At 41.3% G+C, this 13,205-nt stretch overlaps 1 protein-coding gene across 14 annotated transcripts in view; it reads right to left on the bottom strand.

Moving 5' to 3' along the window:
• Positions 1–3,717: 3,717 nt before the first annotated feature.
• Positions 3,718–13,205, bottom strand: part of CUL2 (cullin 2) — a 95,674-nt gene continuing 86,186 nt past the window's right edge. For all 14 annotated transcript variants that reach the window (XM_038389885.2, XM_043509564.1, XM_043509560.1 and 11 more), the window contains 2 exons: positions 13,078–13,194; positions 3,718–4,302 (listed from right to left, as the gene is read on the bottom strand). In XM_038389885.2, coding sequence (XP_038245813.1) covers positions 4,171–4,302; positions 13,078–13,194 — 249 coding nt within the window. In that variant the 3' untranslated portion in view covers positions 3,718–4,170. The remainder of the gene's footprint in view (positions 4,303–13,077; positions 13,195–13,205) is intronic.

The following is a 13,205-nucleotide window of genomic DNA, read 5'->3' on the forward strand; positions in this document are numbered from 1 at the left end:
GACTTTTTATTCTTCTTTTTATTATTATTTTTGGAGTGTTTTTCAGCTTCCAATAGATACTGAAGTACTTGGGGAATGGGGGAGTCAGACCCCACACATGCTTTAGGGACTGTTGCATGAAGAGCTTCTGTCTCATTTACTTCTCTTTGCTTTTTACATCCCATAAAAACTTTGCATTTGGATGGAACATGAGAGATGCCGAGACTGCAAGAATGCCTGTTGCTCCAGGGGAAAAAACCTATTGCACGTCTGACAGGCTTTGAATCCCGGGGCCTCTGGTGTACCCCAAATAAGAGGCCACGAGAGCAAAGGATTCAGTTCTGGAAGCTGGGGGAGAAGTAAAAGGGGGGGACCCCCCCTCAAAAGCCAACAATTTATGCCAATAAGGAAATAATAAGCAAAAAGAAATATCAATAATGGAAGGATAAAGTAACTCAATAGCCACTAGGAAGCAGTGGACACAGAATTGCTCTCTCTGAAACCACAGGTTGTTGAAAAGGAACTGGAATGGCAGCAATCCGCTCCTCACTATATGACCTTAAGAATCTAAGAATGACAATACTGGGTCAGATCAAAGATCTATCTAGCCCCGTATCCTGTCTTCCAACAGCAGCCAACGCCAGGTGCTTCAGAGGGAATGAACAGGTGATCTATCCCATCACCCATTTCCAGCTTCTGTTCTGAGGCATGAGGTCATGCAGTAAGCAGGCATGGACTAACTCAAATCCCTGGTCGATAGCGCATGGGCATCATACATGCGCATCATACCATGGAGCACTCCCAGGGACATATACTTGATGAAACTAGATTTCCCAAAAACAACCACCTCTCCCATAGCCTGCTTCCCTACCTCTAACTCCTGTGGTCTATTGTCATTTTATTGTATTTTTGATTTGATTCACAGGGCAGGGAGCTTGTCTTTATTTCCTCAAAAAGCAACACGCACATCCATAAAAGTACACAAATTCTGTATGTCACTTATTTTCCTCTTTGTATACCACAGTTTATAGTTGTCTAACTTCTGAACACCATGAAGCACAGTCTTTAGTACTTACTGCAGAGTCCAAACTTGCTCTCGGTCAAGGAAAGCGAAGGTCAATCTTGCATTGTTTCAAAATTACCATGATCAGATTGGAAATTCTTATTGATTCCTGCTCCTGCTGTGTCTTGTACAAAAACTATGTCGTCTTATCAGCTCCCCAGAGTTGTGCGAAACTTGTCTCAGCTCATGCCACTCTGGATGTCTTCAGATATATCACAGTGAAGCTAAATACTAATCAGATCAGCAACAATTACTCCTGAAGGGTGCCTTCACCAGAGTTAAGTACCTCCCATTAACTGGTATTAATTTGAGGTACTAATCACATTTGTGAAAATTAGTGTTGACACTCCCCCACATTCCTTCTTTACCCCTAGTCATCAGCCTATATGTTACAGGATACATTCTGCCACTTATTGTCCTAAAGATATAACTGAAAGATAACAGTTTATAAAAAAGTATTTTCTCTTAAAATAGTTTTGTATATTACATAGTCAATAGAGACATTCTTCAGAATACTGGTACACTTGCTGAAAGTGGGGAGCTATGAACAGATTAAGAAAGATATGCTCTTTCAAGTTATTTTGAAAGTTTCCTCTTATACACTGCACGGCATTGAACAGATACAGCACTTTTGAGAGTTCCAAGACAAAGTTCAACATTACAAATAATGCAAGTTTGATCTGGGAAAGAAAAACACAGGACCCACCTTAATTTTTAAAAATAAATTTAGATTTAGAGTTAAATTGATGTAGGAATTATCCATAATGACGATTAAGAGCGACAGTAATATTAGGAAAACAGTTTTGCTCTCAGATGATGGACAAAAATCACGTTTTCAGCAGTATGGCTGCAAATATACCAGCAAATCACATATATTAACAGGCTTATTGCAGATGAAAACCTCAGATTTAATTTTGTTCCATAATGGAACACACAAAGACTGTAGCATTTTTTAAAATCTGCCTTTTCCTTCCTCTCTTTTTGTAGCTCGCACCTTCTCTTGCTTATTAGCATTTGCTGGTGCTTTGAGATGACACTTGCCAGGTTGTTAGTTGCCAGGCTGTAGCACAATGCTATAAACAGTATCATCCTGTGGCAAGAATGACTTCAGTGAACTAACCCAACTTGAGAAGGCTGAATCTTTCCCCCTACTTTTTCCCTGGAGGAAGGGTGTGGGTAGGAATAAATTTTAAAGTAAAATTCAAAGCACTGCATAGCTACAGCTACATTTCAAGAAGGGAAGTGACTCAGTTTGCATATAATTATTCAAGATATTGTAGGGGGATGCCAACTATACTGGAATATATGGATCTTTTATGATTACTAGACATGTGTTGACTAAGAAGTGCACTTGTCTAAAAAAACCCCAGAGATAAGGCAACACTGAAGTCCCAAATGTTTGTTCTGGAGTGCACGCAGCAAAAATTCTGTTTAGTCTACAGCATGGTTCTGTAAAAGATGGTTTGTAAAAGTTTGTCTCTGACCACATGAAACGTTAGTATTCTACTAGCAAGACACATGCATAAACACATTTATACTAAAAATTCTAGTGAAAGTATAGACATAGGATTAGAAAATTGGACAGTAAGGAGCTGTCTAGTATACAGAGAAATCACAAGAGGAAATAAAGTATAAACTTGCCTTAAGAAGCTTTAGTACCATCTTTGGAATGCATGTGTTTGAAAGTACAGTAACTGAGCTCCCACTCTACCGAACGGAGACCTACTGTATTCTATCACTCAGGTCAATACTGCATATTATTCTGGGAAGTGAGCTTGGTGTTGTGAATCTAGATCATCCTAACAATGCTACTAAAAGCATGCACCATGTATATACAGAAATGTGTAGTGCCCATTACTGTTACTTACTCAGCAAGATCCAAGTAAACAAAATGTTTTAGCACATTCTGAATGGATTCCGGTATTAAACACATAACAAACCAATCTAATGTACCTAACCAGGTAATTCACATGGTCGTCGTCTTGGAAATGAGAGGCTGAGCATCAGCCTGAGTGAACAGAGGAAGGCCATTCCTGCAGTAGGGAGCTAGAAAAGGAGAGGAAGCAGTGGGAGAAAAGAGTAAATTTAAAGGTACCTTAGGAGCTCGGGAGAAAGGACAGAAATCCTCTTCAGGAACTGGAGTAGCAGCAGCAGCAGCAGGTGCCTTCTGTATGTAGGGCTTGGATACACATGTATAGTATATAAAGCGAAATAACAAGCACATTTTGATTACCGGTCAATTATATTCCTTCTCAGGAGTGTGATGACTACACTAACCAGTTGGAGATTTATGATAATCACTCGAACTTCATGAATGATGAGACTTTAATTCTCTCAATTGCCCGGTTATTCTCCCGCTGTATATTGAGAGAAAGACAGAGACAGACGCATATATACACACTCATGGCCTTTAGACATTGACAAAATATATCAAAATTAGCCTGATTCCAGGTAATCAAAATATGTACTTTAACATAAATCTATTCTTTTAAAATACTGTTTTACTTACCATGTTTATTTTCAGCACCTTATAAACAAGTCCCCATGAAAGAGCTAAATCGGAGGGAATTCAAAAAATGAACATAACTGATACTGTTTTCAGAGCTTCTAGGGCCACAGAATATCAACAGGCATGATTTCATAGCTACTTTTATAATCATTAACCTGGAAACACATTCCATTTCTTTATTTTTTTTATTTGACAAGCAGCAGTATCATGTTCATCTTTTTATTTTACATTTTAATGTAGATACAATTATTAGGATATCTGTCATATTACAATATTTAGTTTAACTTTTTCTTTTAAGATACATTAAAAAACATCAACTGCAAACGTGAAGGAGGGGGGAAAAAAAAGCATGGTACCCAACCAAATTTCCACATTTCAGCAATACTTCACTCATTCTTTTAGTAAAGTTTTAAGAAATGTCATAATGACATGAGCTTGAAATATCTATAGGCATTTTCATTGACGCTCATGACGTGGCACTGGTGATGTTGTAAACAGCAGAAAAACAGGGACTGCCAAGTGACCAGTTATGGAGGCACAGGCCTGCTTCTTCCCACAGGAACACACCAAACAGTGACAGCAATGATCTCCTTACAACCACACCTGCTGGAGAGCAACATCATGCTACATAGCTGTATTCATCTGCTGAGGCCTGGCTTCGCTCGATGTATTGTTTATCTATTAGAACTTCAATACACTTCTTAATCATGCTGATACTTGGGTTAAACCTAGCTCTCGACTGGCTAATTACCTGTGGAAAAAAAACATTTAAATGTATCACTTATTCATTAACATCGCTTCAATGCGAATGCAATATAATTTTCTCGAAAGAAAAAAAGACCACAAAAATTATTATTACATACTACATTTCTGAGAGACAGAAAGCCTCCATCATGTATTAAGGTCAAAAAATACACATGGATTGTTTCTTTCCTGACTATATCTATTTCTTTTATTGATTAAGTTTACTTTTACCATCAATGGAAAATTGTAACTTGCAGTTGCACCCCTTGGTTAGCTTGTAAAGGAACAGATAAAGGGAAACATTCAATTTAAAATTCATAGAGTGTAAATTTCTTCACCTATATTAACAACTTCTTATATCAGTGGTTTTCAACCTGTGGTTCATGGACCCCAGGGGGTCCACAGACTATGTTTAAGATTTCAAAAGGGCTCTGCACCTCCATTTGAATTTTTTAAGGGTCCACAAATGAAAAGGTTCAAAATCACTGTCTTAGATAATAAAAAAGAAAATAATTTTCAAAACACAATGTGCTTTTTGCTATTTATGTTGTTTACTTTTTGAATTTGTCAGCTTGGCAAATACAGTAGAAATCAGTTAGGTCAGTTTCACTTCCAAGTTATAAGTACTGCAGTGTTTCATTTGTGAACATTATACAGTAGTTAGTTATTTGTAAAAGAATAGTTTCAATTAGAAATTAAAACTAAAACAATTATTAGCTGTAGGTTTTATAACTGTTTTTATAAAAAATGTTGAGGCAAATTTGAAGCGATTGACAGTATTCCTTTAACTTGGGTTTATAGTCTGATTGCCAAATGAATTATGCTCAAGATTACAAGTAAAGAGATAACTAATGGTATGTCTACACTATCCGCCGGATCAGCGGGCAGTGATCGATCCAGCAGGAGTTGATTTATCGCATCTAGACTAGACATGATAAATCGACTCCCTGAGCACTCTCCTGCTGACTCCTGTACTCCACTGCCATGAGAGTTGCAAGTGGAGTCGACGGGGGAGTGGCAGCAGCTGACTCATCGCAGTGAAGACATCACAGTAAGTCAATCTAAGTACGTTGACTTCAGCTACGTTATTCACATAGCTGGAGTTGCGTAACTTAGATCGACTCTCCCGCCCCCAGGGTAGACAAGGGCTAAAGAGATTAAATCTAGCATTGGATCTCAGAGCTAAGCACGGTTTTCTCTTCATGCATCATCATAACTAAGGCTGGTCTTCTGTCGTGGCAAAAAAGAAAAAAAAAAGGTAATTCTAATTTTTTAAAAAGGAAGAATAGCAGCAAATAAGTTCATTTTCCTTTTGAAAAGCCATCACTAACAGTTTAAAAACTATATATGAAGACAGAAAAATACAAAAATACACCAAATGATAAGCATTTTATGAAACACTCAATAGCATGTTTGTTTGGACAAAACATGTCATCCATTCATCAATTACATGGTTTTAAAACCATTAAAAAAACCTCAGCTCATTCTCCCATACGCCACTATACAGGACAAATAAAGACAAATTAGAAAAAATGGAGCCTTTCAATAGCAGGTTGGCTGGAGTTGATATAGCCTGTATTTTGAATGAAAAACAAAAACCAAAAACCTAAAAGGCACTTTCTGTAACAGACATCATGGCCTGACAGTCTTAATTATCCTCAGTAATCATCGGATAACATTTCCCATAACTGTACTTCACTTCTTTCATTCCTGCAAAGCTAAGAGGGAACGAGCTAGATTCTATACCTCCTTATGCATCATAACCAAAATTGTCTGCTAAATTCTAATCAATTATACCCATGCTGCTTCAGCCCCAAACTTTGAAGGAATTGAATAGATGCATTTAAATGCCTAATTTGGCCTGCAGAAACATCATCTTTTTCTGGGACTAACTTCCCCCACAGTGAGACATTTGGGCTGTGCCTCTCTTCTTACAACTACTCCAGGCTGTTCTGTCTTGTTCATAAGATTCTGGAGCTTGGCCATGCCCTTTCCATTCACACATCAGAGGTGTTGAAACACTGAATTAGTACATAAATTAAAAAAACCTATTCACTCATGATAACTAGATACACAATGATGGTGGAAGACATCATAATAGACATAGCTGAAGAAATCATCATGGGTCTCTCAACACTTGTAAAAGTATTGTCCATACTCTTACACGCTAGGTGAGTCTATTACTTTAGAGGAGTACACTTTCTTTTGCTGCTCAGTAGCCAAGCTGTATGACTACCACTGAAGTTCAGTGAGAGTTTTAGTGCTTAAGTCACTTCTGAAAATGGGATATATGCTTCTAAGTCATTTAGGTGCTTTTGAAAATTTACCCCAGTATTTGAGATGATGAAAATTATTAGAAAGGAGAAAGCAACAATCTTACTAGCAATGGAAGAAGGGGAAAAAGGAAATACAAGCAGACCTGGTTTTCTGAGAGTAACAGTATCTTTTGCCAGCAATCTCTCACTTGCTTCCCAGGTGAAAACAATTTCACATTGCAACTGGATACAGCGGGGGACATCCCAGCTCAGGGTGGGCCAACTTTTTGGCCTGAGGACCACATCTGGGTATGGAAATTGTATGACAGGCCATGAATGCTTATTAAATTGGGGGTTGAGGTGTGGGATGAGATGAGGGGTCTGGCTGGGGATGCAGGTTCTGGGGTTGGGCCGGAAATGAGGAGTTCTGGGAGGGTGGTGGGGGAGAGGCTGAGCTCTGGCCTAGGGCAGGGGGTTGGGATGCCAGAGCTGACGAGGGCTCCGGCTAAAGATGTGGGCTCTGAAGTGGGGCAAGGGATGAGGGATTTGGAATGTAGGAGGGGGCTGGTGGTTGAGCAGAGGGGTTTGGAGTATGTGAGGGGGCTCTGGGTTGAGGCAGGGTGTTACGGTGTGGGAGGGGCTCTGGGCTGGGGATGCAGGTTCCAGGGTGGGGCCAGAAATGAGGGGTTCAGGGTGCAGGAGGGGGCTCCGGGCTGGGGTGTGGGGGAGGGGTGTTGGGGTGCAGGGGGATGAGGGCTCTGACTGGGGGTACAGGGTTTGGGGTGCAGGAGGGTGCCCAGGCTGGGGCTGAAGGGTGTGGAGGGAGGGGGGATCAGGGCTGGGGCAAGAGGTTGGGGCATGATAGGAGGTCAGTGGTGTAGGCTCTGGACAGCGCTTACCTGAGGCAGCTCCCGGAAGCAGCAGCATGTCCCCCCTCCAGCTTCTACATGGAGGCACAGAAAGGCAGCTTTGTGTGATGCCCCATCCACAGGCGCCACCCGTGCGGCGGCAGCAGCAGCAGCAGCAGCAGCATTTCCTCCCTCCGGCTCCATGTGGAGGCATGGCACAGGCCAGGCAACTCAGTGCACTGCCCTGTCCACATGTGCCACCCCTGCAGCTGCCATTGGCAGTGGTTCCCTGGGAGCTGCAGAGCTGGCACTTGGGGTGGGGACAGCGTCTGGATGCCCCTATGTGTAGGAGCTGGAGGGGGGACATGCCACTGCTTCTGGGAGTTGCAAGAAGCCACGGCAAATGCAGAGTGGGGAAAGCCCCTGATCCCGCTCCCAGTGGGAACTCGAGGGCCGGATGCGGCCCGTATTTTGCCCACTACCGTCCTAGCTCAATGGACATCAGGTGGAGTTTGGTTCAGGGACCTCTGGGTAGCTAAGTTAGTTTGCTTGTATTCATGGTCCCTTTTTGGGTGGAATGCCTCTTTTGCCTAGACAAGGCTCTGCATCACTCCAGCCGTTGACTTGAACTTCCTGTATGTTCCACTAAAAGAAAAGGAGTACTTGTGGCACCTTAGAGACTAACAAATTTATTAGAGCATAAGCTTTCGTGAGCTACAGCTCACTTCATCGGATGCATTTGGTGGAAAAAACACAGGAGAGATTTATATATACACACACACACACACACACACACACACACACACACACACACACACACACACACAGAGAACATGAAACAATGGTTTTATAATACAAATTTATTAGAGCATAAGCTTTTGTGAGCTACAGCTCACTGCTCACAAAAGCTTATGCTCTAATAAATTTTTTAGTCTCTAAGGTGCCACAAGTACTCCTTTTCTTTTTATGAAACAATGGGTTTATCATACACACTGTAAGGAGAGTAATCACTTAAGATAAGCCATCACCAGCAGCAGGGGGGGGGGGGGAAAGGAGGAAAACCTTTCATGGTGACAAGCAAGGTAGGCTAATTCCAGCAGTTAACAAGAATATCAGAGGAACAGTGGGGGGTGGGGTGGGAGGGAGAAATACCATGGGGAAATAGTTTTACTTTGTGTAATGACTCATCCATTCCCAGTCTCTATTCAAGCCTAAGTTAATTGTATCCAGTTTGCAAATTAATTCCAATTCAGCAGTCTCTCGTTGGAGTCTGTTTTTGAAGCTTTTTTGTTGAAGTATAGCCACTCTTAGGTCTGTGATCGAGTGACCAGAGAGATTGAAGTGTTCTCCAACTGGTTTTTGAATGTTATAATTCTTGACGTCTGATTTGTGTCCATTCATTCTTTTACGTAGAGACTGTCCAGTTTGGCCAATGTACATGGCAGAGGGACATTGCTGGCACATGATGGCATATATCACATTGGTAGATACGCAGGTGAACGAGCCTCTGATGGTGTGGCTGATGTGATTAGGCCCTATGATGGTATCCCGTGAATAGATATGTGGACAGAGTTGGCAACGGGCTTTGTTGCAAGGATAGGTTCCTGGGTTAGTGGTTCTGTTGTGTGGTGTGTGGTTGCTGGTGAGTATTTGCTTCAGATTGGGGGGCTGTCTGTAAGCAAGGACTGGTCTGTCTCCCAAGATCTGTGAGAGCGATGGGTCGTCCTTCAGGATAGGTTGTAGATCCTTGATGATGCGTTGGAGAGGTTTTAGTTGGGGGCTGAAGGTGATGGCTAGTGGCGTTCTGTTGTTTTCTTTGTTGGGCCTGTCCTGTAGTAGGTGACTTCTGGGTACTCTTCTGACTCTGTCAATCTGTTTCTTTACTTCAGCAGGTGGGTATTGTAGTTGTAGGAATGCATGATAGAGATCTTGTAGGTGTTTGTCTCTGTCTGAGGGGTTGGAGCAAATGCGGTTATATTGTAGCGCTTGGCTGTAGACAATGGATCGAGTGGTATGATCTGGATGAAAGCTAGAGGCATGTAGGTAGGAATAGCGGTCAGTAGGTTTCCGATATAGGGTGGTCTTTATGTGATTTCAACAATTTCCATCCCACCATCAACCTCAGCCTGGACCAGTCCACACAAGAGATCCACTTCCTGGACACTACGGTGCTAATAAGCGATGGTCACATGCAGTCTTGTACGTGGAGTAACCGCTAAGCATGAAATCCGAACACCCAGGAATTGCAGATGAAGACAGATGGATGACAGTTGTGTGGAGATCAGTGTCTGGATCTTACTGTACCCTCCCTGTATTGAGAAATCTCTGTGGACATCATAGTGGAGTACTTTTGGTTCAAGGACTTCTGGGTCATTTGATGTTCTCGATCTCTCTCAACTCTCTACACAAATAATCCTTTAAGAAGGGATTTAAAAATTCCTTTTATCAGTAAAATGGGGATAACGATGGTTACCTCCTTTGCAAAGCACTTCAAGATCTACTGATGAAGAGCACTAGGTATTAAATCATCACATATCTATATGCCAAAAGCATAATCCTAATCTTTCTAATCCTAATCTTTCTACAAGGCATCCTGGATTATGCTCTAAAAACATTAGTACAAAATGAAGCCCTGAACTACTCAAACTGGCTATTAACAATAGCTTCATAAGCACCTTGGGGTACACAGATTAAAGGGTAAGGTTTTGTATTGATAGTGATGATTTCTGTAGGCAAAAGAAATTTCAGATAACAGGTCTGGACTGGACTGTGCAAGGAAGCATCTGTTAGGTCCACGATCATTAGAAAGTCTACTGGAAAGACTGCAGTGATTGTGGAAGCTAGAGTCTTCAGGCTAAGTTTTGTTTTCTTCACTGATCTGATTGTTCAGCCTCTTGAGAGGCATGATGGTCTGAATTGGTGAAGATGTTTTGGCATGGTGAGGATGTTTTGGCATGGTGAATCTCAGGTGAAAGAGAGGACTGACTGCCCTGTGCTGAATTGTCTCCGGAGGAGTCTTGGTTGGATGCAGAGTCCCCTACAGGTTTGCACTATAAGACCCTTCCTGTGGGACAGCAAGGGTGTATATACTGAGAAAAACTGGTAGAATGGTCTCCTCATAGATGGATCTCCTCTTGGCCTTTTACTTGCTTTATTTAACTTGCTCAACAATGGTGGGAAAGTAGGGAGAAACAGAAAGGTGCCTAACATGTGATCACATTCAGGGCTCAGAGCTCTAGAAATTTTGATTCCCTAATGTGGGGTGGGGATGCTGGAGAAGTCTGTGCTTGCTGCTACTGGAAAAAAAGTTTAAAAGCACTGGGATAGCTAAAGTAGGAGTACTGAGCCACTATTCTGTTTGAGCTGCCAGCCAAAAAATCTGGTGCCTGGTGGAAGGTGTATGGTCACATATGAACTGCCATTAGTTCCTACAGGAAGAGGTGCAAATGTCTCAGACAAAGAAGTGACAATTTTTGCTAGAAAAATGTAATGGGACTGAAGGTAATATTAAGAAATCTGAATGTACTGACATTGACACGAAATAAAAACGTTGCAAGAACTGGGAAAGAAGCATTTCAACTTGGACAGTTAAGAAGCTAAAGTTTTAGAATATGTATCATATGGGTTTCAGAGTAGCAGCTGTGTTAGTCTGTATTCGCAAAAAGAAAAGGAGTACTTGTGGCACCTTAGAGACTAAAATTTATTTGAGCATAAGCTTTCGTGAGCTACAGCTCACTTCATCGGATGCATTTGGTGGAAAATACAGTGGGGAGATTTATATACACACACAGAGAACATGAAACAATGGGTTTTATCATAGACACTGTAAGGAGAGTGATCACTTAAGATGAGCCATCACCAGCAGCGGGGGGTGTGGGGGGAGGAGGAAAACCTTCCATGGTGACAAGCAGGTAGGTTAATTCCAGCAGTTAACAAGAATATCAGAGGAACAGTGGGGGGTGGGGTGGGGTGGGGGGGAGAAATAACATGGGGAAATAGTTTTACTTTCTGTAATGACTCATCCATTCCCAGTCTCTATTCAAGCCTAAGTTAATTGTATCCAGTTTGCAAATTAATTCCAATTCAGCAGTCTCTCGTTGGAGTCTGTTTTTGAAGTTTTTTTGTTGAAGGATAGCCACCCTCAGGTCTGTAATTGAGTGACTGGCGAGATTGAAGTGTTCTCTGACTGGTTTTTGAACGTTATAATTCTTGATGTCTGATTTGTGTCCATTCATTCTTTTACGTAGAGACTGTCCAGTTTGACCAATGTACTTGGCAGAGGGGCATTGCTGGCACATGATGGCATATATCACATTGGTAGATGAGCAGGTGCGTGTGACTTGTTCTTTGCGTAAACAAATTAGTCTAGAAAGAAGGCTGCACCAACTTAGTGTTAGTTCTTAAACTACACATAATTTGCTCTGCATCTTGGAAAAAAGTTTCAGAAGCACTTAAGTGACTTTGGATCCTAAGGCCTAGTTTCAAAAGTGACTTTAGCTCCTAAGTGCCTAAATCCCTTTAGAAATTGAGGCTTATGGTCGTACGTCAGTAAGGCATTTTTGAAAAGTTTACTCTAAGTTTATTTGGAAGCTGTGGCTGACTACCTGATGAGTGGAGTGTCAACAAGATATGTGACAACACTGCTGTGTGATTTTCACTGGTTGCCATTCAATTTCTGGGTGGAAACTGAAGTGTTGGTTTTGTCTATAAAGCTCTAAATGTTATAGGACTTGTCTTGATAGACTGCTTCCTTCCTTGTTCTGCACTGCCAGAGTGGAGATCTGCAGAGGCATCTGAGCAGGAGCGCTCTTCAGTTATGTATGGGAAGGAGCTGCCAACTAGTTTTTTTTCCTGTAAAACCTCCTTGACTTGGTAATTCATTCCTTCTCTTGATGCAAAATAGCCTAAATCTACTACCACCTAGGCATGCTGCAAGGCTCACCTGTCTTTTAAGCAAGGTGGGAATGCAGAGGGAATGAAGCAGATTCCGAGATGGAATGGGTTATTTACTTACTTAATTACTTGGTTCTGACTGGATTTTGTTATAGTATGTAGGTGGCTTATCATATAGTATAATTATGTGATTTTAAGTGATGGAAGATAACCTAAGCCAGTGTTTTCAAGAGTGGCTAGGACTGAGGGTTTCTCAATTTCAGAGAGTTCAAACTAAGATATGTTAAAGAGCTGATTTTCAGAAGGTGGGTGTTCAGATCTCAGGCTGAATATACCAGATCACTAGCGACTTTTGATAGATGCACATTCTGGAGGGTTTTTGGGGGTGGGGAGAATCAATCAAGTCTAGAGAATTTAAGACACTTTATTTCTCCTCAAAATTGAAATGTAGTCTAAATTTTCAACATACTTTTAAAACTGAGCTATAAAGCAAAATGAAATTCAGCCTTTTCATAAGAGCTCTGGGCTGGTTGGGTACCACCACGAAAATTATACATTAAATTCCTGTGACAGGGATAACTGCAGGTCCAGATTACCACAACTAAATGTTCCCATTTAAGTAAAACTCCTACATTCTGAACTAAAGCAATTCTAGAAAAATTCTTTCCAGTCATTAAAATATTAGTTCTGAGGGATACAATGTCTCAGTTTTATGATTAAAAACAGCACTCAGTCATCATACAGATTTTCATTTAAATCATGATAATGGAGGGCATTTCCCCTTACCTCCTGAATAAGAGCATTATGTCGCAGCACTTTACGTGCTTTCATGATACGAACTATAGCAGCTTGAAGGTACATTTTCCTGTCTTCATCTACAGCACTTCTGGTCTGCTCCATCTCCTGAAATATGG

Source organism: Dermochelys coriacea, chromosome 2, assembly GCF_009764565.3.
Source record: "Dermochelys coriacea isolate rDerCor1 chromosome 2, rDerCor1.pri.v4, whole genome shotgun sequence".
NCBI lineage: Eukaryota > Metazoa > Chordata > Testudines > Dermochelyidae > Dermochelys > Dermochelys coriacea.